Here is a 26,111-nt window from a genome sequence, read left to right on the forward strand (position 1 = left end):
AAATAAAAGTAAGCTGTAGTATTTTATTGCATAATAGATCAATTCCATTGTGAACAACTTTTAGTTTGCCCTTCCCTTAGGGGAGGGTGCATAAGTTGTATTGTCCTTGTCCATTCATCATGTACGTCCCTTAAAGGGAAATGTTCACCACTTATGATTGCATTAATTTGTTACATCAAAACTACATGCAAGAATATTGAGGGTGGCAAATTTGAATTAAGGTAACCGTTTAATCAATTTTCAAACCATTTTTTAGCTCACCTGGCCCGAAGGGCAAAGTGAGCTTTTCTCATCACTTGGCGTCCGTCGTCGTCGTCCGTCGTCGTCATCGTTAACTTTTTACATTTTTAACTTCTTCTAGAGAACTACTGAATGGAATGAAACCAAACATAGCATAAATGTTCCTTATGAGGTGCTAACCATGTGTTGTTACTTTGTAGCCAATCCATCATCCAAGATGGCCACCAGCGGGGGACTTAGTTTAACATAGGACCCTACTGGAAAATTCATACAAATGACTTCTTTTAGAGAACCACCGAATAGAATGAAACCAAACATAGTATGAATGTTCCCTATGAGGTGATGACCAAGTGTTCTTACTTTGTAGCCGATAAATAATCTAAGATGGCTGCCAGTGGGGGACTTAGTTTATAGGACCCAATGGGAAATACATACAAATGTCTTCTTTTAGAGAACCTCTGAATGGAATGAAACCAACCATAGCATGAATGTTACTTATGAGGTGCTGACCAAGTGTTGTTACTTTGTAGCCGATCCATCATCCAAGATGGCCGCCAGGGGGGAGACTTAGTTTAACATAAGACCCTTTGGAAAATGCATACAAATGACTTCTTTTAGAGAACCATTGAATGGCATGAAACCAAACATAGTATAAATATTCCTTATGAGATGATGACCAAGTGTTGTTACTTTGTAGCTGATCCATCATCCAATATGGCCGCCAGCAGGGGACTTAGTTTAACATAGGACCCTATGGGAAATGCATACAAATGACTTCTTTTAGAGAACCACTGAATGGAATGAAACCAAACATAGTATGAATGTTCCTTATGAAGTGCTGACCAAGTGTTTTTACTTTGTAGCCGATCCAACATCCAAGATGGCCGCCAGTGGGGTGACTTTGTTTACCATAGGACCTTATGGGAAATGCATACAAAAGTCTTCTTCTAGAGAACCACTGAATTGAATGAAACCAAACATAGCATAAATGTTCCTTTCCTAATGAGGTGGTGGCCAAGTGTTGTTACTTTGTAGCCAAATTTTTTTTTTTTTTATATGATTTCAAAAACCCGATTAGAGTCAGGTGAGTGATACAGGCTCTTGAGAGCGTCTAGTTTTTCTCTCTAAGAAATTTCAGTAAAATTAGTAAAATCAAACATCAAAAAGGCAAAGCTTAAAATGCAATATGGATATCTTCATGTTAAGAAAGAAATTTATAACTTTTATTTTTCTAGTATTGAATTAGCTTATAAGCAGTTTACATATTACAGGGACGATGTGGACCATGTATAACTACAGAAGATTTGAAATGTCCAAGCTCTACAGATGTCCCTATCAAGGTAAGATAAAATAAGATAAATACTTTTCTTGTAATAAGCAAAATTATTCTATAGCATATTAAGATTTTTTCATTATTTTGTGTAAGCAACACATTTTTAGGGAATAACACATTCAATCTATCGAAAAACAAGGTTTTTTTTCATCTGAGTTCATAATACTAAGGTTTTTGTTATCCCAGGCATAGATTACCTTAACCCTAATTGGCACAACTTTTTGAAATTTTGGGTCCTCAATGATCTTCAACTGTACACTTGTTTCGCTTTTTAACTATTTGATCTAAGCGTCACTGATGAGTCTTATGTAGACGAAATGCACGTCTAGCTGTTAAAATGACTGAAAAAGCCTTGAAAACTAAAATGTAGATGACCGTTTCATGCTTTGCCCAGCCAGACTTTTTACTGGATATTATACAATTGTTCGGAATATATGACCGTTTTGAAAGCCCTAGACTCTGGCCTATCAAATTATAAGCCTGGTACTTTTGATAACTATTTAATACTAATGTCATTTTTTTTTTTATAAATTTACCAAAAAAAATTAATTTGTAATAAAGAAATTTGTCTTAGTGCATACATGGAGCCCATTTGGAATACCATGTTCATTAATGCAAATAAAACTAAATGTTTGGTTACTGGAACAAATCAGAATCTATCAATTCAGACTTATCAACCAAACTTGATGATATATTCAAAAGTATTACAAAATTCTTCATGTGAAAAATTATTAGGTGTTAAAATTGACAGCAAACTTAACTGGAGAAATCAAATTGACCGAATTTGTGCTAATATATTATCCAGAATATACCTTCTTTCTAAGATAAAAAAATCTTTAGATATAAATGCAAGGAAAACATAATACATTGGGTATATTCTGCCCCTAATTGACTACTGCTGTATCATTTGGGGTAAATGTAAAAATAAACGGATAACAAAAATTTTAAAACTCCAAAAAATGGCAGCAAGATTAATTATAGATGCAGATCCTTTATCTCCCTCAGCCCTCTTATTTAAAGAACTTGGTTGGATGGCAGTTGACAATAGAATCAAATACCATAAATATTTACTTCTATATAAATGTATGCAAGCATAATGTTCCTAGTTTAAAAGTTTAAACTGAAATCAGATAATAATCCTTACTCCCTGAGAAGTGTCACTCAAGGTAATCTGATAGTTCCTAAGCCAAAAACTGAGCTATTTAAGAAATCTTTTGTTTATTCAGGATCAGTGTTATGGAATGGACTACCACCCAAAATGCGTAAAACTCAAAACACATATACTTTTAAACAAAGTATCAAGAAGTATCTAAAAGAGTCCTAATAAGATTATGTTTTCTACAATGTATTTGTATATTTTTTTATTTAGATTTGATCGTTTGACTACATATACATCTTGAATAGCTTTATATCTTATCATGTTAATAATATGAAATTGAATCACTTGACTGTAAATTAACTACACTACAGCTCAGACAGGTGGATTTTGCTTTGTCCACCCATCCACAGTGGGAGTGGGCACCTGGTGGGCAAAATTTCTATCTTGTCCACTCTGACCACCCATAGGAGTGGGCATGCAATTTCTTCTGTTTAATCAAAAGACTTGCAAGTACAATAAATTGAAAAAAAGCAGATAAGCAATTATAATCAATACTTTTACAAAAAAAGAGATTATAGCTGGAGTGGGCATGGGTGGGCTGTCCACGGTAGGCTGGTGGAAAAAAGCAAAATCCACTGGGCCTGTTGTGTATGTGTAAATATCTGTTTTTGATTGTAATGTTATTTGTATGTGAGGGCCTCAGGGAATATTAGTTTATTGTAACTAACTGAATTTACCCTCTTTAAATAAAGAATTTATTTTTATTATTATTATTAACATTTATTTCCCTTTTTGTAACAACGTTTTCAATTATTATTTAATATCAATTAGATACATTTCAAGCTTCAGTTACATTCTTCTGTTGCTGAAATCCATAGTCATATATTTTTGGTTAATTATAACAGGATGAGGTTAGAACAGGATGTACCTACAATATATACCGCATGAGTCTACGTGGTTGTGCTCAAGTTTGTAACAGAACTCATATTGTAAGTAATTAAAATATATAATTTACTTATGAGTTTGTCATGTTTAAATATAATACTTATAACCAATGCATTAAATAAAATTTCATGAAAGCAAGATTTGACAAATGTCAACAAGACAGCAACCAAGCAATACAAAAGAATTAAAATTAAGAGTTATGACTGATGTTTCAAGTATGAGTTAAGGCTCTCGTTATTTGGTGCCCTATGCTCTAACTCACTCTCATTTTTAGCAAGTTATAAAACAGACGACTTATGATCTGTAACCAAATCAAATGTAAGTCATTAGTCAAACAGCAAAAGGAGTCAACTGACAAGGCTTTGTACATAGTGCAGATTCAAATACCAGTACATGTTATTGATAAAAAGAGTTTTTTTTATGTATTTTAGTAATGCATTTCGTTTGCTGACTTGTGACATACAGATTTGATGAACACATTGGTAGAAGTATAGCTACCTTTTTACAAGTTTTATTTTAAAAGAAAAATCAAAAAATACATTGATAAAACAACAAAACAAATTAAATTCAGTTCAGAACAAACCATTTTTAGCTCACCTGGCCCAAAGGGCCCAGTGAGCTTTTCCCATCACGTGGCATCCGTCGTCGTCGTCGTTGCCCGTCGTTAGCTTTTACAAAAATTTTCTCCTCTAAAACTACTGGGCTAAATTAAACCAAACTTGGCCACAATCATCATTGGGGTATCTAGTTTAAAAATGTGTCCGGCGACCCGGCCAACCAACCAAGATGGCTGCCATGGCTGAAAATAGAACATAGGGGTAAAATACACCAAATGCAATAAAAGTTAACAACTATTGATCATTGTACAGCCTTCAACAATGAGCAAAACCCATACCATACAGTCAGCTATAAAAGGCCTTGAAATGACATATAGAACAATTCAAACAAAAAAAATAACGACCTGATATATGAACGAAATAATAAAAGAAAAACAAATATGATTTACAGCATCAAACAACAACGACTAAATTAACGGCTCCTGACTGGGTACAGGCACATTCAGAATATGGCGGGTTGAACTAGTTTGAAGGCACCAACTGTCCCCTTAACCTGGGATGGTGGTGTAACAGTACAACTCAAAAACAAACTATAAAAATCAGATGAATTGAGCTTTATAACTCATCAGATCGATACAAAGCAGAAATTTATCTAACAAAAACAAAGAACGGACATGACAGAGTACTTATACATCCCCACTACTAAAAAGACACTAAATACAGATCTGAGTGTACTTTCAGTTACTGACAGCTAGTTCAAAGCCCCCCAATAAAAACAATAAAAAAGATCATGCAGCTTAGTCTACTGTTCTTTTTCTAAAACATCCATAATTGTTAAACATAGCTGATCTTAACTTACAATTTGTCTTTTGAAGAAGAAACAATGTTGTACAAACTTCTACAGTATTGACTGTCATCCATGTCCTGGTGGTTTCAAAAATCCATGCTCAGATAATGGGCAGGTGAGTTGTCTTGCAGGCTTACATAATCCATGTTCAGATAATGGGCAGGTGAGTTGTCTTGCAAGCTTCCATAATCTATGACCAGGTAAAGGGCAGGTGAGTTGTCTTGCAGGCTTCCATAATCTATGACCAGGTAAAGGGGAGGTGAGTTGTCTTGCAGGCTTCCATAATCTATGACCAGGTAAAGGGGAGGTGAGTTGTCTTGCAGGCTTCCATAATCTATGACCAGGTGAAGGGGAGGTGAGTTGTCTTGCAGGCTTCCATAATCTATGACCAGGTAAAGGGGAGGTGAGTTGTCTTGCAGGCTTCCATAATCTATGACCAGGTGAAGGGGAGGTTAGTTGTCTTGCAGGCTTCCATAATTTATGACCAGGTAAAGGGGAGGTGAGTTGTCTTGCAGGCTTCCATAATCTACTAGGTAAAGGGGAGGTGAGTTGTCTTGCAAGCTTCCATAATCTATGACCAGGTAAAGGGGAGGTGAGTTGTCTTGCAGGCTTCCATAATCTATGACCAGGTAAAGGGGAGGTGAGTTGTCTTGCAGGCTTTTATAATCTATGACAAGGTAAAGGGGAGGTGAGTTGTCTTGCAGGCTTCCATAATCTATGACCAGGTGAAGGAGAGGTTAGTTGTCTTGCAGGCTTCCATAATCTATGACCAGGTAAAGGGGAGGTGAGTTGTCTTGCAGGCTTCCATAATCTATGACCAGGTGAAGGGGAGGTTAGTTGTCTTGCAGGCTTCCATAATCTATGACCAGGTAAAGGGAAGGTGAGTTCTCTTGCAGGCTTCCATAATCTATGACCAGGTAAAGGGGAGGTGAGTTGTCTTGCAGGCTTCCATAATCTATGACCAGGTAAAGGGGAGGTGAGTTGTCTTGCAGGCTTCCATAATCTATGACCAGGTGAAGGGGAGGTGAGTTGTCTTGCAGGCTTCCATAATCTACTAGGTAAAGGGGAGGTGAGTTGTCTTGCAAGCTTCCATAATCTATGACCAGGTAAAGGGGAGGTGAGTTGTCTTGCAGGCCTCCATAATCTATGACCAGGTGAAGGGGAGGTAAGTTTTCTTGCAGGCTTCTATAATCCATGCTCATAAAATAAGGGGGCGGTAAGTTGTCTAGCAGGCTTTTGTAATCCATGCTCAAGTCAGGTAAGTCGTATTTGGGGGCTTCTGTAATCCATGCTCTGGTAAAGGACAGGTAAGTTGTCTATCAGACTTCAGTAATTCATGCTCAGGAATAAGCAGGTAAGTTAAGTTGTTTTGCAAACTACCTTGATCCATACACAGGTAACTGACAGGTTTAGAAGCCCATAAGGGTTCGAGAATATGTTCTCAGGTAATCAACAAACCATGTTTAACAATTCATTCTAGTGGGACCTATAGATGTACTGAAGGAATAAATTGAGTTAAGGAGACGGTTTCTAAGTTATATATAAAAAGTAAGGATTAAAACTAACACAGACATTGATAATTGATTTAAACAGAGATATTTTTAATCTATCACTGGGAAAAGTTCAAGATTGGGATATGTCAGGCAACTGATAGTAAGATTGGCTGTCTCAAACCAAGCTTTTACTAACGAGTTTTCTTGTTACTAATTAGCTAATTTGTATATAATCTAGAGATATTTTAAAAATAATTTGGTATTGAAATATATGTTATGTAGGTAGTGCATCATGTTTCCTGCTACTTTACATTAATTTAAAACTTGTGTTCTTTCTATGCAATTTAGGAGTCAGTGCTTGAAGCTTTTTTAAAACAGCTCTTTATAGAATTACAACAACAAGAAATACATTAAAAGAAATTAGTTAATACTTGTATGATTTTGTCTATGATTGTTTGAGGAAATAGTGTTGGATAATTGGGAAAATAAGTATTTGATTTATGTCCTTGTATTTTTAACAGTGTATGGACGGAGTCAATGGTAATGGAACATGTATGTGTGATACAGGCTTTACTGGTACCCTATGTAACCAGTGTGAAGATCCTAATAAATTTGGTCCGTACTGTAATCAGAGTAAGTTAATATTGTTACCTAAGCTACCCTTGTAACATTTCGTAAACAGTTTGAATTAGCCTATATTGTAGAATAGTAGGTAAACAATGTAAACCAGGGTTAAATCTGGTACAATTAGGCCAACTAAAATTAATTAGTAGATTTTCATCCAAATTTTTGAAAAAAATGGGGCGGATGGGAGGATTTTATTTTTTAAATTTTATTTTATATGAAACCCTCGTCATGAGTTTTTCATACCGCGGGGTATATGCTAGTGGGAAACAAGCTTGTATAATGTATATACATGCTGTATAAGGAATCCTACACTATTTTTCAAACTCTTAAATAAAAATCCCTGATTTGCAACCACTGTTATATTATATGCAATTGTCACTTTAGAAACCTATTTATAGTAGACATCAAAAAGAAGAGAAATGCTCTCTTCAGTCTTCAGTTAGACTACTAGTATACCTACACCACATTTATTTTGCTTTCTAAGCAATGGTTTGTAGACGTCATAAAATCAATTAAATGTTTGGTACAATTGTATGCAACACAAGTATTACGAGTACAGAATAAAATGTAAACTCAGTGTTGAAAGAAATTATGATGTAAAACATGAACTTAACCAAAAAATTAGTTGTGGCTTAATGACTAAATTGATGGTAGGGACAGTATCAGAGGGTGTTTGCTGTTTGTCAACAAAAACAAAAGCCATGGGTGAAAAGAAGGGCTTGTTAAAATTAAAATGCGTGTTTGTCGACTTTTTTTTCCCAATATACGGTCATAATTCAAACAAGTTCGTGCTTGTGTCAATTTCTTTAATCCAGTCATGTTTTTTGTACCAATTTGTTCTAAGATTCTTGCGCTTTGGATATCATTCACAGTCCAAATTTCCTGACATAAAGTCATTGTATAAATAAAGAAAAAAACATGATTTTCTATTCACTTGTGACTACTGGTGACTACCGCAATTTGCGTTCAAGGACAAGGCGTTTTACTCGTAACTCGAATATTTCATGCCCTTCTCGTTATCAATCTCTATTCTCGGTAGATGATGTTGTCATCAAAGAGCAGCAAAATATTTCGACTTAATAATTTTCGATGGGATTACTCCGGCGAAGAAATACAAAAAAGAAATTTTAAACAGGAAGTTTCGAATGAAACGAAATTATCGATGGTTCCTTGTAACGGACATGACCAAAATCCGGAGATCGTATTTTTGTTAAATAAAAAAAATCGGGGCGGGCGGGGATGAAAATCTAGCAATTAATTTTAATTGGCCTTAGATTCAATGTATTAGTCCTAGGTTTAATGTACTGATTCACCATTTTGGATTACCTTTTATACTATGCTCCTCATTATTTTGTAATGGTTTTCTAAACTTCATTTCGAAGTAGGAGTTCAGTTATCAAATTTAAAATTTTTTAATTTACTCCGAAATTGCTGAGTTATCTATGCAATATGTATTTCTGATGAAAATGTTTCAATTTGAAATGAGGCAATAACTGTGCTGACTGGGTTGGGAAGATATTGAATTAGCTTGGGGCTCTGAAATAAATTTTATAGAATTAAATCATACTTTGCAAAAATGGTAATTTTGTCATGTGTTTGAAATATCTAGTGGTTGTTTTTAAACTAGAGATGAGTCTTAATAAAAAAAAATCCCAACTATGTGATAGAGAAAATGTGGACAAGAGAATTCTCAAAAAAGAAATTTGGGAGAGGTAGCATTTTTAACTTTTTTGATCTGAAAATGTTGAAAAAATGCTGGAACTGATTTTTATTGTTTAGTTCAAATCGCCAACTGGGTCAGTGTAAGCTGTTGCCATCAATATGCTTGTCTTCTGTTTGCTTATTTAACATTTTGACCATCTCCTTTGAAACTTGTGTGGACCAATCTTCAGAAATAATGTATAAAAGGTCTTACAGAAAATTTTCATGAAATTTCAATTGCATAAAAAGCAGGTAGGCAAGAGGTAACTATTGATTTGAAAGATATGAAAATGCTTTCCCTACTGACACTTTAAGGTAATACTTTTTGAAGTTTAATAAATGTAGTTGGGGATAAATTTCTGCAGTGTTTACTATTTAGATTACTGCACTCATGGAATCAAAGCAACAACAAAACATAAAATTTTGTAAAGAAGTTGTCTAGTTTCTGTCATCCGAAGATTAAATAGGTTATATATAGTTGGTGAAAATTCATTATTGACATTTGATACAGATCCAAGTGATTGATACATATACAAATGAAATGACATTCAAATGAATTTCTTTTATACTTAACCTTGCTGGCTTTGTGAAGATTTCTGCAACAATATTATGCATAAAAGTGAACTAAACTATCTTTTCTTTTATTTTGTTTAGCTTGCACCTGTCAGAAGGGGACATGTAAGAACACAATAGATGGAGATGGAACATGCAAATACTGTAAAAACCATTTGTTCAAGGGAGATAATTGTGACATGAAACAAATGTTCTGCCGCCCTAGACTTTGGACCACATTATATTCTTCTGGATTTTGTCATCTAAATGCCTACTGTGATAGTTCTTACAGGTTGATTCAGTTTTACTAATACACAGAATTGTGTTGAAATACATAAAATGTTATATTACAAAAAAATAATGAAGTTGTGTAATAGAAAGTCATAAAATTCTGTAAATCTGTTTCATTTGAGTATTCTTTGATAGATGCCAATATAAAAGGCAAAATACTTAAATTTCTGTTTGTCATTTTGTTGTATTAGAATCACATATTGGTGCAGAAGTATAATAGCTTATACTACAATACATTAAATCGACCCACGTCATTGTGTTTTTAGATGCAAGTGTCAACAAGGTTATGAAGGAAAGTATATCAACAGTGATCTGATCTGCAGTGAAATAGACAACTGTCAGCTTCCAGACCGTGGAGGATGCCATCTACAAGCTACGTGTATAAAGACAGGACCTGGTGATAACATCTGTAAATGTGAGGCTGGATGGGTTGGTGATGGGAACTTTTGTTATCGTAGTTCACAGTGTAACTCACATAGAGATTGTCATGTAAATGGACGATGCAAACCACATTGGACAAATACACAGGTACTTCGGTAAACTATAACATTCACATTCTAGTTTGCTCACTTTGCCAAAATTTGCAAGTGAACTATTGTCATTACTTGTCTTATGTAGTCTGATATCCTTTAATTTTTAACTACAAAAATGAACTTAGTGGACAATATGATAAATGCCTTCTAGGTGCCAACATTAGGACAGTAACATTGCAATTGCCTGATAAATTCTTTTGAGCCTAAAGGTATATTTTTACCAAAGTTGACTAATTAATAATGCCTCCATTTGAAAAATACAGGTGACTAATAATATTATTTAATTCCTAAAATGGAATATCATATTGCAAGAGCATGTATGTGGATAAAGTAATCTTCTATGGAAAATAAGTATATTTGTGCAATAACTTAAAATTTTATAATGTGTATAACCGAGTCAAACAAATACTTATGAATTGTTTTCAAATGATCCCATACTACATGCATTACCCAGGTATACTGGATATTGGATACAGTGTATTGATTCATGACACTTTATCCAATACATTAAAAAGAGAAAAAAAAAACAGTTGTTGTAAATTTTGTTTACACCTTCTTGAAATACCAGAATATATGAAGAAAATTTGGCTTGACAAAAACTTTTATGTTTCTCGCTTAGATTTATCCAAGAAATATAGATAAGTGCTGTTTCAGAAGAAAAAAACGGTGGTCGTGGACAAATTTAAAAAGTTAAAATGACCCTCTGGCATCTTATTTGTAATGATGAAACAGAAAAATGTATAAGTTACATGGATCCTTTGGCAAATAATTTTAATGATGAATTTATTTACACAGACTCTATGTGAATGTATAAAAGATTTTCATGGGAATGGTACTTATTGTGTTCCCAATGATCCCTGTACTGTAAACAAAGGCAACTGTCACAGAAAGGTTAGTATTTTATAATGACATTATGTATCACCTCTTCTTGAAACAAATAAAATTGGTAATGGAAATAAGTGTGACTGGGTACAAAAATTTCATGTAAAAAGTACTAATAAAAATGAAAAGAATGATTTAAAGCATTTATAAGCTATGAAAGATACAAAAGGAGTGATCTAAGAAATGCACATATTTGACTGTTTTTGCTCATTGTTCAGTAGCAAATATCTTGATTTATTTATAGGAAGTTAAATCAATTTAACATTGAATAAGTTATTGAGAAAATCATACTTCCACTTTGAAATTAGGGCTTTTTGAAAAATCTTATTTTTAGCACTTGTATATTTGAATTCATGTCAAAGAACAGCGAAAAGGTTACTTCAGATAGTTTGCAAGAACATGTACATGTATCAGATATTCATAAAATTTCATCATGAATCTGTTTTATTACTTATAAACAATTAGATAAAATGCCTTTCAAAAGGTGAATGTACATTTGTATAGAATGCAATTAAATATGTTCCAAACAATATCCTCATATCATAATTCCTTATTATAAAAATCACTCTACCACTTTTGGTTATGATAATCTTTTATATATGTACATCATACGGACAGTCTGTATTCCACTGTTGGGTAATGTAACTATAAGTGGATGATATATTAAGTCAGAATATACCATTGTTTGTTCAGGAAACCTTAGTTTTGTTTTATTCAAACCTACTATGCCACTATAATTATAAGAAATAATATTTTTTTTATTTTATACAGGCAGACTGTACCACTGTTGGTTTAGGTAACCATACATGTACATGTATGATGGGATACGTAGGGAATGGATATGTATGTATCCCTACAATATACAAAGTGATTGAGGAGGACACCAGACTTTCAAAGCTTTTAGGATTTCTTCAGGTAATTTCTAATGTATTTCCAAAAAATGCACGAAAATATTTATGGCTATTTCTATTGTATTGCAAATGGTATGCCTGGATACTGATGAAACTTAACACATTTTTAGAACACTACCTAAGGTCATGCATAAATTAATATAATCCTGATCCAGCATGTACAAGGGGAAATAATCAGTTTACTAACTTCAGTATGATGAAATCTGTATCCTTTTGTGACTTCATTCACTGGTCTAGTTTTATTTGGTCAGCAATGTTATCTGTCATTTTTTAACCCTTTAAAAAAGTTGGGGTATACACTATATAGATCATCTTTGTCTTGAGCATATTTTTTTTTATGAATCTATATTGTACAATATTTTTTACAGAAACTAGGAAATGAAGACCTCCTATTGTCAACAACAGATAATTATACATTTTTTGCTCCGAATGATAATGCTATGGATTTTGTTATTTCAAGAATGGAATCCAGTTATTGGGATAAACCTGATAATATCTTAAATTTTATAAGGTCAGTATTAGAAATTAGAAACATAATCTTGTCAATGAAAAACCTTTTACACCAGGCAAGCTAAGTTATGAATTTGGGAAAGAATTTTTCTGTATATGTGTTTTTAATTTGTTAGTATAATTATTTTTGAATGGTTCCTTGAACACTTATGGGTTGATTCAGTGAACACTTCTGGGTTGGTTCAGTGTAAACCTCTGGATTGATTCAGTAACACTTCTGGGTTGATTCAGTTAACACTTCTAGGTTGGTTCAGTGTATATGTATGGATTGATTCAGTGAACTTTTCTGGATTGATTCAGTGAACACTTCTGGGTTGGTTCAGTGTATACGTCGGGGTTGGTTAAGTGAACACATCTGAGTTGATCTAGTGTATACGTCTGGATTGATTCAGTAACACTTCTGGGTTGATTCAGTGAACACTTCTAGGTTGGTTCAGTGTATATGTATGGACTGATTCAGTGAACACTTCTGGATTGATTCAGTGAACACTTCTTGATTGATTCAGTGAACACTTTTGGGTTGGTTCAGTGAACACTTCTGGGTTGGTTCAGTGAACACTTCTGGGTTGGTTCAGTGAACACTTCTGGGTTGATTCAGTGAACACTTCTGGGTTGGTTCAATGAACACTTCTGAGTTGGTTCAGTGAACACTTCTGGGTTGGTTCAGTAAACACTTCTGGACTGATTCAGTGAACACTTCTGGGTTGGTTCAGTGAACACTTCTGGGTTGGTTCAGTGAACACCTCTGGCTTAGTTCAGTAAACACTTCTGAGTTGGTTTAGTAAACACTTCTGGATTGATTCATTGAACACTTCTGAGTTGGTTCAGTAAACACTTCTGGACTGACTCAGTGAACACTTTTGGGTTGGTTCAGTGGACACTTCTGGGTTTTTTCGGTGAACGCTTCTAGGTTGGTCCAATGAATACTTCAGGGTTGGTTCAGCAAACACTTCGGGATTGGTTCAGTGAACACTCCTGGGTTAGTTCAGTTAACAATTATGGGTTGGTTCAGTGAATGCTTTATGGTTGGTTCATTGACGCTTCTGGGTTTGTTCTGTGAATACTTCTTGACCTCTGATATTTTTCAGTAAAACTTAAAAACAGAATGATATAACAATTAAACTCTGTTGTTATTTGACCAAGAGTAATGAGTTCTAATTTTTAGCTAAACCACTAATTGATTATTTTTTTATGCCCCACCTTCAATAGTGGAGGGGCACTATGTTTTCTGTTTTGTGCATTTGTTGGTTTGTTTGTTCGTCCGTTTGTCCCGCTTTAGGTTAAAGTTTATGGTCAAGGTAGTTTTTGATGAAGTTTAAGTCAAATCAACTTGAAACTTAGTATACATGTTCCCTATGATATGATCTTTCTAATTTTAATGCCAAATATGAGTTTTGACCCCAATTTCACATTCCACTAAACATGGAAAATGATAATGCAAGTGGGGCATCAGCGTACAATGGACACATTCTTGATGGGTTTTTTTTTTATTAAATTACAAGTTACATTTTTTTGGAGGTCAATCTAAGATGCAACATATAAGATTACTATTCAATTATTATTGTAATTCTTTGAGTATTGATTTCTTTTGAGAGTACATCTCTACCGCAAAAAAGGTACAGTACAGAAAACTCTTTTAAGTAAGACAATACAGTACACATGTATCCATGAATAATTTGATATACATAATGCATTTATAATTAATAAGTCATACATCCTGAAATTCTTTTTGTCCTATTGCCTGAAAATATGTGATCCAAAAAAATCTTTCCCGATGGAATCTTAACTTTCCTTTGCTTAATTAAGATGAAACTTGCTTTATAAAAGTAGGACTATGATGATATTTTAAATAGGAAATATAATGTACTTTATGACTTTTGTAGATTCCACACTTTGCCTGGGTTGTACAGTATAAATATGTTGTTATCATATCAGAAAACACATATAAGAATGGAGACGTTATATGATGGATTCTCACTTAGTGTATTCAACTTTAATAATGTAAGTCAAAAATTAGCAAAAAGTAACCATATATTAGAGACTTCTTTTTAATGCATTTAACTTTAAGAATGTAAGAAACAAAAGGGAGCAGAAGAATATAAAATATACATACAAGTGATCTTGTTAATTGTTAATGACATTATATTTTTGGATAGTAGATTTATTTTATAAAGTTCTCTAATAAGGAAAAAGGAATTGTTCACACATAGTACAGTATGTATTATCATGGTTGTGAAAATATGCATTTTTGTCATTTTGTCAAAAAGTAATAGAAATGTTATTTTATAGAAAACCAACAGTAGTATTCTGTGGTGATATTAAACTTTTACACAATTTATATTATACTATAGGAATCTTTTGTTGGAGCATATGAAGACACAAAAATATTATCTGGTTTTTTGGATCAAGATATACCAGCTGTCAATGGATATGTTCATATCATAACTAAGGTAAAATGTTCAGTACAGTGGATATGTTCATATCATAACTAAGGTAAAATGTTCAGTACAGTGGATATGTTCATATCATAACTAAGGTAAAATGTTCAGTACAGTGGATATGTTCATATCATAACTAAGGTAAAATGTTCAGTACAGTGGATATGTTCATATCATAACTAAGGTAAAATGTTCAGTACAGTGGATATGTTCATATCATAACTAAGGTAAAATGTTCAGTACAGTGGATATGTTCATATCATAACTAAGGTAAAATGTTCAGTACAGTGGATATGTTCATATCATAACTAAGGTAAAATGTTCAGTACAATGGATATGTTCATATCATAACTAAGGTAAAATGTTCAGTGCAGTGGATATGTTCATATCATAATTAAGGTAAAATGTTCAGTACAGTGGATATGTTCATATCATAACTAAGGTAAAATGTTCAGTACAATGGATATGTTCATATCATTACTAAGGTAAAATGTTCAGTACAGTGGATATGTTCATATCATAACTAAGGTAAAATGTTCAGTACAGTGGATATGTTCATATCATTACTAAGGTAAAATGTTCAGTACAGTGGATATGTTCATATTATAACTAAGGTAAAATGTTCAGTACAATGGATATGTTCATATCATAACTAAGGTAAAATGTTCAGTACAATGGATATGTTCATATCATAACTAAGGTAAAATGTTCAGTGCAGTGGAATATGTTCATATTATATCTAAGGTAAAATGTTCAGTACAGTGGATATGTTCATATCATAACTACGGTAAAATATTCAGTACAGTGGATATGTTCATATTATAACTAAGGTAAAATGTTCAGTACAGTGGTTATGTTCATATCATAACTAAGGTAAGATGTTCAGTACAGTGGATATGTTCATATCAAAACTAAGGTAAAATGTTCAGTACAGTGGAATATGTTCATATCATAACTAAGGTAAAATGTTCAGTACAGTGGATATGTTCATATCATAACTAAGGTAAAATGTTCAGTACAGTGGAATATGTTCATATCATAACTAAGGTAAAATGTTCAGTACAGTGGATATGTTCATATCATAACTAGGGTAAAATGTTCAGTACAGTGGATATGTTCATATCATAACTAAGGTAAAATGTTCAGTACAATGGATATGTTCATATCATAACTAAGGTAAAATGTCCAGTACAGTGGAATATGTTCATATTATATCTAAGGTAAATGTTCAGTACAGTGGATATGTTCATATCATAACTAAGGTAAAATGTTCAATACAGTGGAATATGTTCATATCATAACTAAGGTAAGATGTTCAGTACAGTGGATATGTTCATATCATAACTAAGGTAAAATGTTCAGTACAGTGGAATATGTTCATATCATAACTAAGGTAAAATGTTCAGTACAGTGGATATGTTCATATCATAACTAAGGTAAAATGTTCAGTACAGTGGAATATGTTCATATCATAACTAAGGTAAAATGTTCAGTACAGTGGATATGTTCATATCATAACTAAGGTAAAATGTTCAGTACAGTGGATATGTTCATATCATGACTAAGGTAAAATGTTCAGTACAGTGGATATGTTCATATCATAACTAAGGTAAAATGTTCAGTACAATGGATATGTTCATATCATAACTAAGGTAAAATGTTCAGTACAATGAATATGTTCATATTATATCTAAGATAAATGTTTAGCACAGTTCCGGTAAGGAACCAGATAGAGGCAAAAATAATTTTAAAAAATGAATAAGAGTCATGATTACACTTGATGGTTAAGTATTTAATTACACATCAATAGAAACTGGAGAAGGTACAGAACATTCTTAGTATCAATTCCCTTTAAATTACGAAAAGTATTACATGTATAATACTAGCTTTTATTGATTGCAATGTTTCTATCCCTGCTGTGTAGCTGGGGAGGGACATTAAGTGTTACCCTTGTCCGTTCAGACATATATCCAGTAAGTACTTCCAAAAAATAGTTTCTGTTCTCTAACTTTAGTGTGCCTCAACAAAATGTTATGAAACTTGAACAAAATGCTTATTTCTATATCACACAGACCAAGTTCGTTATGTGGATGGCGTCACTTCTGTAGTTCTCTAGTTATGTCCCTTTATAATGTTAAATGCAGCAAGTGGGCATCATCTCCTTTTTTTATCTTTTGATAACAGGCTGTAAAAATAGATATAGCTTTTTGACACATTTTTACATTTACTATCATGTTAATGCTAAAGGTTAATATTTTCACAATAATGACAATGTTTTATTGCAGTAAATAGATTCATCACTGAGTATAAAAAGAATCTTGTCCAATTTGAATAAGCTTTCCCTGGACATATTCTTCTATTTTTTCTGCTAATAAATCTATGTGAACAAATGGTGAATGAATTAAGTTTTTTATTTTGAATTTTTTACAGGCACTAGAACCTTTTTTCCCTTCCTCTGATACACCAATGTTAGATGAGTTTTTCAACAGTCATTCAGAATACAGTCAATTTGGAGATTGGTTAGAGGTAATTATAGAATGCAAATTTATACAGTTATTAACTTTATATCTTGTCATTTTTAACAATTTTGTTCGTTAAAATTCAGAAAGATAATTATTTTTTGTAGGATTTATGTAAAAAAGTGGCTCTTGGTTCTCAGAGTTCACATAAGAAATAGAGGTTGACTGAATTGAAATATGTATGTGTTCCTAAAGAAACAAAGGATGACTCAGTGTAACCGAGCATGTCTTTTTTATAAGATTAAGAGAATGACTTGTCTGTCCTGCATTATTGTTTTGATTATTTGGGCTATGTGAACTGTTGCCATCAATTGGCGTTTGTCGTTGTTTATCGTCTCTAGGTCATCAAAAACCTTTTAAAAATCTTTTCCTGAAGCCACTGGACTAATTTAAACCAAACTTGAACTGAATGATCCTTAGGGTATCTTATATAAAGTGTATTTTACCTAATTCATTATACTTAATTCTTAAATTTTAAGGGTTTTCAAATAAACCAGGTGTGCTTTATTAAATAATATGTATAATACAAAGAAAAACTTTATAAAGTTTGGGTGGTTTTTTTCAGATGAGAGGCATACTAGATAACATTATGCTAAATATGAACCAGTATACCCTATTGGTACCTACGAACTCAGCAATGGTTGGACATAACATTTCTTTTGTAGTAAGTATGAACCAGTATACCCTATTGGTACCTACTAACTCAGCAATGGTTGGACATAACATTTCTTTTGTAGTAAGTATGACCTACTACTGGTGAATACTGCTGTTGCCTATTCTCAGAACTCAGCAATGGTGGAACATAACATATATTTTGTAGTAATCACAAACCAGCCGGCACTGTTGTTTTCTCAGAACTCAGAAAGGAAAATAATACTGATGCCTCAGAACTGACAACAATGGAAGAAAAAAATAAATCACAAAAATACTAAACTCCGAGAAAAATTCAGAACGGGAAAAATGGCAAAATCAAAAGCTCAAACACACCAAACAAATGGACAACAACAAATGGACATTGAACCTTGTGTTTTTATAATAAATAGTATTTGAGCCTGAAGTCTCAGCATTTTGTTTGGATATTGAATTTCAGTTATAAGTATATTGCGTGTACCTCTAAACATGCAGTTAAAAAACAGATTTTGCACTGCCTGTGACGTTTTTTTTAAAGGAATACTGAAATCTAATCTATTTTGGAAAATGGCTGTTAATTGTATATACATGCAGTGCATACTAACATACATTTACAGACACTGGGTACAGTACACATGAACTTTATTTTTTTCATTGGAATTATTTTTGGCATTCAAATTAAAGTATTTTTTAGCAATCAAGGTACCTGAAGTTTTATATGTTACCAAGAATACGATTGTTGAGCTCATTTGAAGACGGAGAAACAATACCTACTGTACTAGGCACCACTCAGCAATTAAAGTTTACCAGAATAGGTAGCAAGGTATAGTAATCATAGTACCCACTTGCAGTAGGCATAACACCTTTATTTACTTCATAAACAACCAACCAAATATGCATTTCTTTTCAGCAATAATTTATTGCATAGTAATAATTCTCAAGGCTTTCCATTCAATCATATCAACATCTAAGATCTAGCAAATTTACAAAATCTTAAGTGGAAGTGAATTACTCTCAGAGCCACAAATTTGTATCAAAATGTAAAAAATTTACTAAATTTTTAGCTCACCTGGCCCGAAGGGCCAAGTGAGCTTTTCTCATCACTTGGCGTCCGTCGTCCGTCGTCTGTCGTCCGACGTCCTGCGTCGTTAACTTTTACAAAAATCTTCTCCTCTGAAACTACTGGGCCAAATTTAACCAAACTTGGCCACAATCATCATTGGGGTATCTAGTTTAAAAAATTTGTCCGATGACCCGGTCAACCAACCAAGATGGCCGCCACAGCTAAAAATAGAACATAGGGGTAAAATGCAGTTTTTGGCTTATAACTCAAAAACCAAAGCATTAAAAGCAAAACTGACATGGGGTAAAATTGTTCATCAGGTCAAGTTCTATCTGCCCTGAAATTTTCAGATGAATCGGACATTTTGTTGTTGGGTTGCTGCCCCTGAAATGGTAATTTTAAGGAAATTTTGCTGTTTTTGGTTATTATCTTGAATATTATTATAGATAGAGATAAACTGTAAACAGCAATAATGTTCAACAAAGTAAGATCTACAAATAAGTCAACATGACTAAAATGGTCAGTTGACCACTTTAGGAGTTATTGCCCTTTATAGTCAATTTTTAACCATTTTTCGTAAATCTTAGTAATCTTTTAGAAAAATCTTCTCCTCTGAAACTACTTAGCCAAATTTAACCAAACTTGGCCATAATCATCATTGGGGTATCTAGTTTAAAAAATGTGTCTGGTGACCCTCCCAACCAACCAAGATGGCCGCCATGGCTAAAAATAGAACATAGGGGTAAAATGCAGTTTTTGGCTTATAACTCAAAAACCAAAGCATTTAGAGCAAATCTGACATCGTAGTAAAATTGTTCATTAGGTCAAGATCTATCTGCCCTGAAATTTTCAGATGAATCAGACATTCCGTTGTTGGGTTGCTGCCCCTGAAATGGTAATTTTAGGGAAATTTTGCTGTTTTTATACGACCGCAAATTTTGAAAAAATTTTCGTCGTATATTGCTATCACGTTGGCGTCTGCGTCGTCGTCGTCGTCGTCGTCGTCGTCGTCGTCCGGCGTCCGAATACTTTTAGTTTTCGCACTCTAACTTTAGTAAAAGTGAATAGAAATCTATGAAATTTTAACACAAGGTTTATGACCATAAAAGGAAGGTTGGTATTGATTTTGGGAGTTTTGGTCCCAACATTTTAAGAATAAGGGGCCAAAAAGGGCCCAAATAAGCATTTTCTTGGTTTTCGCACCATAACTTTAGTTTAAGTTAATAGAAATCTATGAAATTTTGACACAAGGTTTATGACCACAAAAGAAAGATTGGGATTGATTTTGGGAGTTTTGGTTTCAATAGTTTAGGAATAAGGGGCCAATAAAGGGCCCAAATAAGCATTTTTCTTGGTTTTTGCACAATAACCTTAGGTTAAGTAAATGGAAATCTATGAAATTTAAACACAATGTTTATGACCACAAAAGGAAGGTTGGTATTTATTTTGGGAGTTTAGGACCCAACAGATTAGGAATTAGGGGCCAAAAAGGGACCCAAATAAGCATTTTTCTTGGTTTTCGCACTATAATGTTAGTATAAGCAAATACAAATCTATGAAATTTAAACACAAGGCTTATGACCATAAAAGGAAGGTTGGTATTGATTTTGGGAGTTTTGGTCCCAATAGTTTAGGAAAAAGGGGCCCAAAGGGTCCAAAATTAAACTTTGTTTGATTTCATCAAAATTGAATTGAATCGGTTGGGTTCTTTGATATGTTGAATCTAAAAATGTACTTAGATTCTTGATTATTGAAGTTTTTTTGGTCCAGTTTTCAAATTGGTCTACATTAAGGTCCAAAGGGTCCAAAATTAAACTTTGTTTGATTTCATCAAAAATTGAATCCTTGGGGTTCTTTGATATGCCAAATCTAACTGTGTATGTAGATTCTTCATTTTTGGTCCTGTTTTCAAATTTCAAATTCTACATTAAAGTCCAAAGGGTCCAAAATTAAACTAAGTTTGATTTTAACAAAAATTGAATTCTTGGGCCTCTTTGATATGCTGAATCTAAACATGTACTTAGATTTTTGATTATGGGCCCAGTTTTCAAGTTGGTCCAAATCAGGATCTAAAATTATTATATTAAGTATTGTGCAATAGCAAGTCTTTTCAATTGCACAGTATTGTGCAATGGCAAGAAATATCTAATTGCACAATATTGTGAAATAGCAATTTTTTTTTTAATTAGAGTTATCTTTCTTTGTCCAGAATAGTAAGCAAGAAATATCCTATTTGTGCAATAGCAAGAATTTTTTTTTAATTGAAGTTATCTTTCTTTGTCCAGAATCAACTTAAATCTTTGTTATATACAATATACAATGTATATACACTTTTTACTACCAACTGATAAATTTAAATAATCTTTACCATTCAGTGATAACAAGCAGTTTTTTTACATCTTAATATTTTATGATGTATTTAAATGAGTAGTTATTGTTGCAAACTCCATTAGAAATTTGAATTGATATCAGTTTTGAAAAAGGGAAACGGGGATGTGAAAAAAAGGGGGGGGGGGGGGGGTTAAATTTTTCTCATTTCAGATTTCATAAATAAAAAGAAAATTTCTTCAAACATTTTTTTGAGAGGATTAATATTCAACAGCATAGTGATTTGCTCAAAGGCAAAAAAAACCTTTTAAGTTCATTAGACCACATTCATTCTGTGTCAGAAACCTATGCTGTGTCAACTATTTAATTTTAGATTTAAAAAGTTTGAAGAAGAAATCTTTAATTGATTTGTAAAATCTTGGCATTTGTTTTGTGTAAAAAAAAACCATGTAATGTCAAAAATTTGATCACAATCCAAATTCAGAGCTGTATCATGCTTGAATGTTTTGTCCATACTTGCCCCAACTGTTCAGGGTTCGACCTCTGCGGTCGTATAAAGCTGCGCCCTGCGGAGCACCTGGTTGGTTATTATCTTGAATATTATTATAGATAGAGATAAACTGTAAACAGCAATAATGTTCAGCAAAGTAAGATCTACAAATAAGTCATCATGACCAAAATGGTCAGTTGACCACTTTAGGAGTTATTGCCCTTTATAGTCAATTTTTAACCATTTTTTCGTAAATCTTAGTAATCTTTTAGAAAAATCTTCTCCTCTGAAACTACTTGGCCAAATTTAACCAAACTTAGCCATAATCATCATTGGGGTATCTAGTTTAAAAAATGTGTCTGGTGACCCTCCCAACCAACCAAGATGGCCGCCATGGCTAAAAATAGAACATAGGGGTAAAATGCAGTTTTTGGCTTATAACTCAAAAACCAAAGCATTTAGAGCAAATCTGACATCGTAGTAAAATTGTTCATCAGGTCAAGATCTATCTGCCCTGAAATTTTCAGATGAATCGGACATTTCGTTGTTGGGTTGCTGCCCCTGAAATGGTAATTTTAAGGAAATTTTGCTGTTTTTGGTTATTATCTTGAATATTATTATAGATAGAGATAAACTGTAAACAGCAATAATGTTCAACAAAGTAAGATCTACAAATAAGTCAACATGACTAAAATGGTCAGTTGACCACTTTAGGAGTTATTGCCCTTTATAGTCAATTTTTAACCATTTTTCGTAAATCTTAGTAATCTTTTACAAAAATCTTCTCCTCTGAAACTACTGGGCCAAATTTAACCAAACTTAGCCATAATCATCATTGGGGTATCTAGTTAAAAACATGCGTCCGGTAACTCGGCCAACAAACCAAGATGGCCGCCATGGCTAAAAATAGAACATGGGGGTAAAATGCAGTTTTTGGCTTATAACTCAAACACCAAAGCATTAAGAGCAAATCTGACAGGAAGTAAAATTGTTGATCAGGTCACGATCTATCTGCCCTGGAATTTTCAGATGAATCGGATAATCGGTTGTTAGGTTGCTGCCCCTGAATTAGTAATTTTGAGGAAATTTTGCTGTTTTTGGTTATTATCTTGAATATTATTATAGATAGAGATAAACTGTAAACAGCAATAATGTTCAGCAAAGTAAGATCTACAAATAAGTCTCATGACCAAAATGGTCAGTTGACCACTTTAGGAGTAATTGCCCTTTATAGTCAATTTTTAACCATTTTTCGTAAATCTTAGTAATCTTTTACAAAAATCTTCTCCTCTGAAACTACTGGGCCAAATTTAACCAAACTTAGCCATAATCATCATTGGGGTATCTAGTTAAAAACATGTGTCCGGTAACTTGGCCAACAAACCAAGATGGCTGCCATGGCTAAAAATAGAACATGGGGGTAAAATGCAGTTTTTGGCTTATAACTCAAAAACCAAAGCATTAAGAGCAAATCTGACAGGGAGTAAAATTGTGGATCAGGTCACGATCTATCTGCCCTGGAATTTTCAGATGAATCGGATAATCGGTTGTTAGGTTGCTGCCCCTGAATTAGTAATTTTGAGGAAATTTTGCTGTTTTTTTGTTATTATCTTGAATATTATTATAGATAGAGATAAACTGTAAACAGCAATAATGTACAGCAAAGCAAGAACTAAAAATAAGTCAGTATGACCAAAATGGTCAATTGACCCCCTAAGGAGTTATTGCCCTTCATAGTCAATTTTTAACAATTTTCTTAAAATTTGAAGATTTTCAATAACATTTTCCACAGAAAGTACTGTTATAGATAGAGATAATTGTAAGCAGCAAGAATGTTTAGTAAAGGAAGATCTACAAACACATCACCATCACCAAAACACAATTTTGTCATGAATCCATCTGTGTCCATTGTTTAATATTCACATAGACCAAGGTGAGCGACACAGGCTCTTTAGAGCCTCTAGTTTTTTTTCATAGGTGATAGATTTAGCCTTAAAGACAATCGCAACCTTAATAAAAGATTTAACTTATTTATTTTAAGTTTTATGTTATTGACAATGTTAATTGAATGTTTCTGCTTCTCTGAAACGGTAACAAGAATATGTATTATAAATGCCTCTCAAATGACCATATAGAAAAGGACAATTTTAATGATTAGGATAGGATGCATCTAATTTGTATATTTGTGGCATGATTTTGTAAATAATGGAAAAAGGATTTCTTTAAATTTTTTCTGGTCAAAGTTTTTAAGTTGACCAAAATTTCTTAAATTTATAACATTTCATATAAACAGGCAAAATTTGCTTACCTGAATTTCATATGAAATTTGTGTAAAATTTGTATAAGGTTGTATAAGCTCGTTTGAGGTGAAATTCAAATGAATTTAAATGCACTTGAAATTGATATGAGTGAAATTTCTCTGTGTAAGCTATCATAGTTTTGTCAAACAAGCAAGTGTTGCAATTGTGATGATGGAAGTGTTTAACGACCTTGACTGGATATAAATCCCTTGCATGGTTGTGAAACCAAACTCTAATCAGAATGAATCTTATTAACTTAATTATTGCTAAGAATTATTCAGTCAGAGAATACTGATACATTACTAATGAATACTAACAGCTAAAGAGAATCTGAAATTGAGTCAGAACTTTTACAACATATTTTTGAGAGAAAGAAAAAGAGAACAATGAATCCTCCTTTAAAATCGTTATGAAATTATCATTTTTCATATATTGCAGGTCTACGTGAATAATATTTTGATATCAGCACCGAACATGTTAACAGCAGGAGGTGTGGTCCATGGTATTGATGGTCTTCTGTCACCTATACTGCATCAGTGTAATATAACTCAAGTAAACACTGTCTTTGTAAGTTTGTAAGGTGTACAGTTATGATGAACTTTTAATTTCTAATAATTACATAAGATGTATGTTTCATTGTAATACGTTATTCTGATTGGCTAACTGCACACCAGGTGTTATTCCTTAAGCAGTTGCATTACACAATAAAACTTATCATTCATGATGACTTGAAGTCCCATAATAAATTGCACAGGTAAATTAAATAAAAACTTGATGTAAATTGTGTATTCATGATCCTAGCTAAAAAATGTAATTACATGTATAAGTATCGAATGCTTCTTTTTGTAACTTCATAGGGTTGTGAAAGCGTTGACCGTGCGCACATTTTTAGAATGAAGCGCTTCCGCGCTTTATACAAAATGTACTTCGGTCAACGCTTTTACACCCCAATAAAGTTTCAAAAAGAAGCATTCAATTCTTAAATATTACTACACATTTATTTACACTTAGGCATAAACTTGTTTTTTGTCATAGGAATGATCTGATATATGTAAGTCATGAACAAACATATGATGGTAATGACTAAATATTATATATATGATAAATTTTGAAATTAAATGTATTATAATTTTAAAATGCGACAGAAACCATATTGGAAATCTAGAGATTCTTTTTCATATAGATTAGACCGTTGGTTTTCCCATTTGAATGGTTTTACACTAGTAAATTTTGAAGCCTTTTATAGCTTGCTGTTCGGTTTGAGCCAAGGCTCCGTGTTGAAGGCTGTACCTTGACTCATAATGGTTTACTTTTCTAAATTGTTGCTTTGAAGGAGAGCCCTTACCAAAAAGTGCTAACATGTTGCACATAAGTTGCACATAAGATGCTCACGTTAGAAACTAACATGATTGCACACGAGTTTTTTAACATGCAAATTAGGTGAGCATTTTGTGAGCCAAAAAAATTGCACATATGAAACTAACCTAATTTGCATGTTAAAAACCTCACGTGCAACTGCTCATATGAGCTTTTGTTTCACATGTGCATTTTATTAGATTGCTCATATGAGCAGTTGCTCAAATGTTGCACACGTGAATATTATAGTTGACCAAAACAAAATGGCTGCTTTAAAAAAGGAATATTTTTCAAATTTAAATTAAAATCTTAAATAATTCAGTTGAAAATAAAATAACTGATACATCATGTTAAAAGAGTTATTCTTTAATTATTGTCAGTTAATTATGATTTTCATATCATTTTTTTTTTTTTTATTTAAACAATAATGATGATCATGACTAAAAACATAACATTACATTATAAA

General features: G+C 32.9%; 1 protein-coding gene across 4 annotated transcripts in view; it reads left to right on the forward strand.

The window, feature by feature from the left end:
• Window positions 1-26,111, forward strand: part of LOC139515451 (stabilin-2-like) — a 62,019-nt gene that overhangs the window by 28,279 nt on the left and 7,629 nt on the right. The window contains exons 17-32 of one of the 4 annotated variants that reach the window (XM_071305029.1): window positions 1,512-1,580; window positions 3,578-3,661; window positions 5,050-5,104; window positions 5,153-5,184; window positions 7,036-7,147; window positions 9,497-9,686; window positions 9,952-10,213; window positions 11,014-11,109; window positions 11,872-12,015; window positions 12,380-12,522; window positions 14,405-14,522; window positions 14,873-14,971; window positions 17,390-17,485; window positions 18,044-18,214; window positions 18,803-18,931; window positions 24,728-24,856. In XM_071305029.1, coding sequence (XP_071161130.1) covers window positions 1,512-1,580; window positions 3,578-3,661; window positions 5,050-5,104; window positions 5,153-5,184; window positions 7,036-7,147; window positions 9,497-9,686; window positions 9,952-10,213; window positions 11,014-11,109; window positions 11,872-12,015; window positions 12,380-12,522; window positions 14,405-14,522; window positions 14,873-14,971; window positions 17,390-17,485; window positions 18,044-18,214; window positions 18,803-18,931; window positions 24,728-24,856 — 1,929 coding nt within the window. The other 3 variants (XM_071305041.1, XM_071305022.1, XM_071305035.1) reach the window with 3 other exon arrangements.

Source organism: Mytilus edulis, chromosome 1 (genome assembly GCF_963676685.1).
Source record: "Mytilus edulis chromosome 1, xbMytEdul2.2, whole genome shotgun sequence".
In the NCBI taxonomy this organism is placed as follows: domain Eukaryota; kingdom Metazoa; phylum Mollusca; class Bivalvia; order Mytilida; family Mytilidae; genus Mytilus; species Mytilus edulis.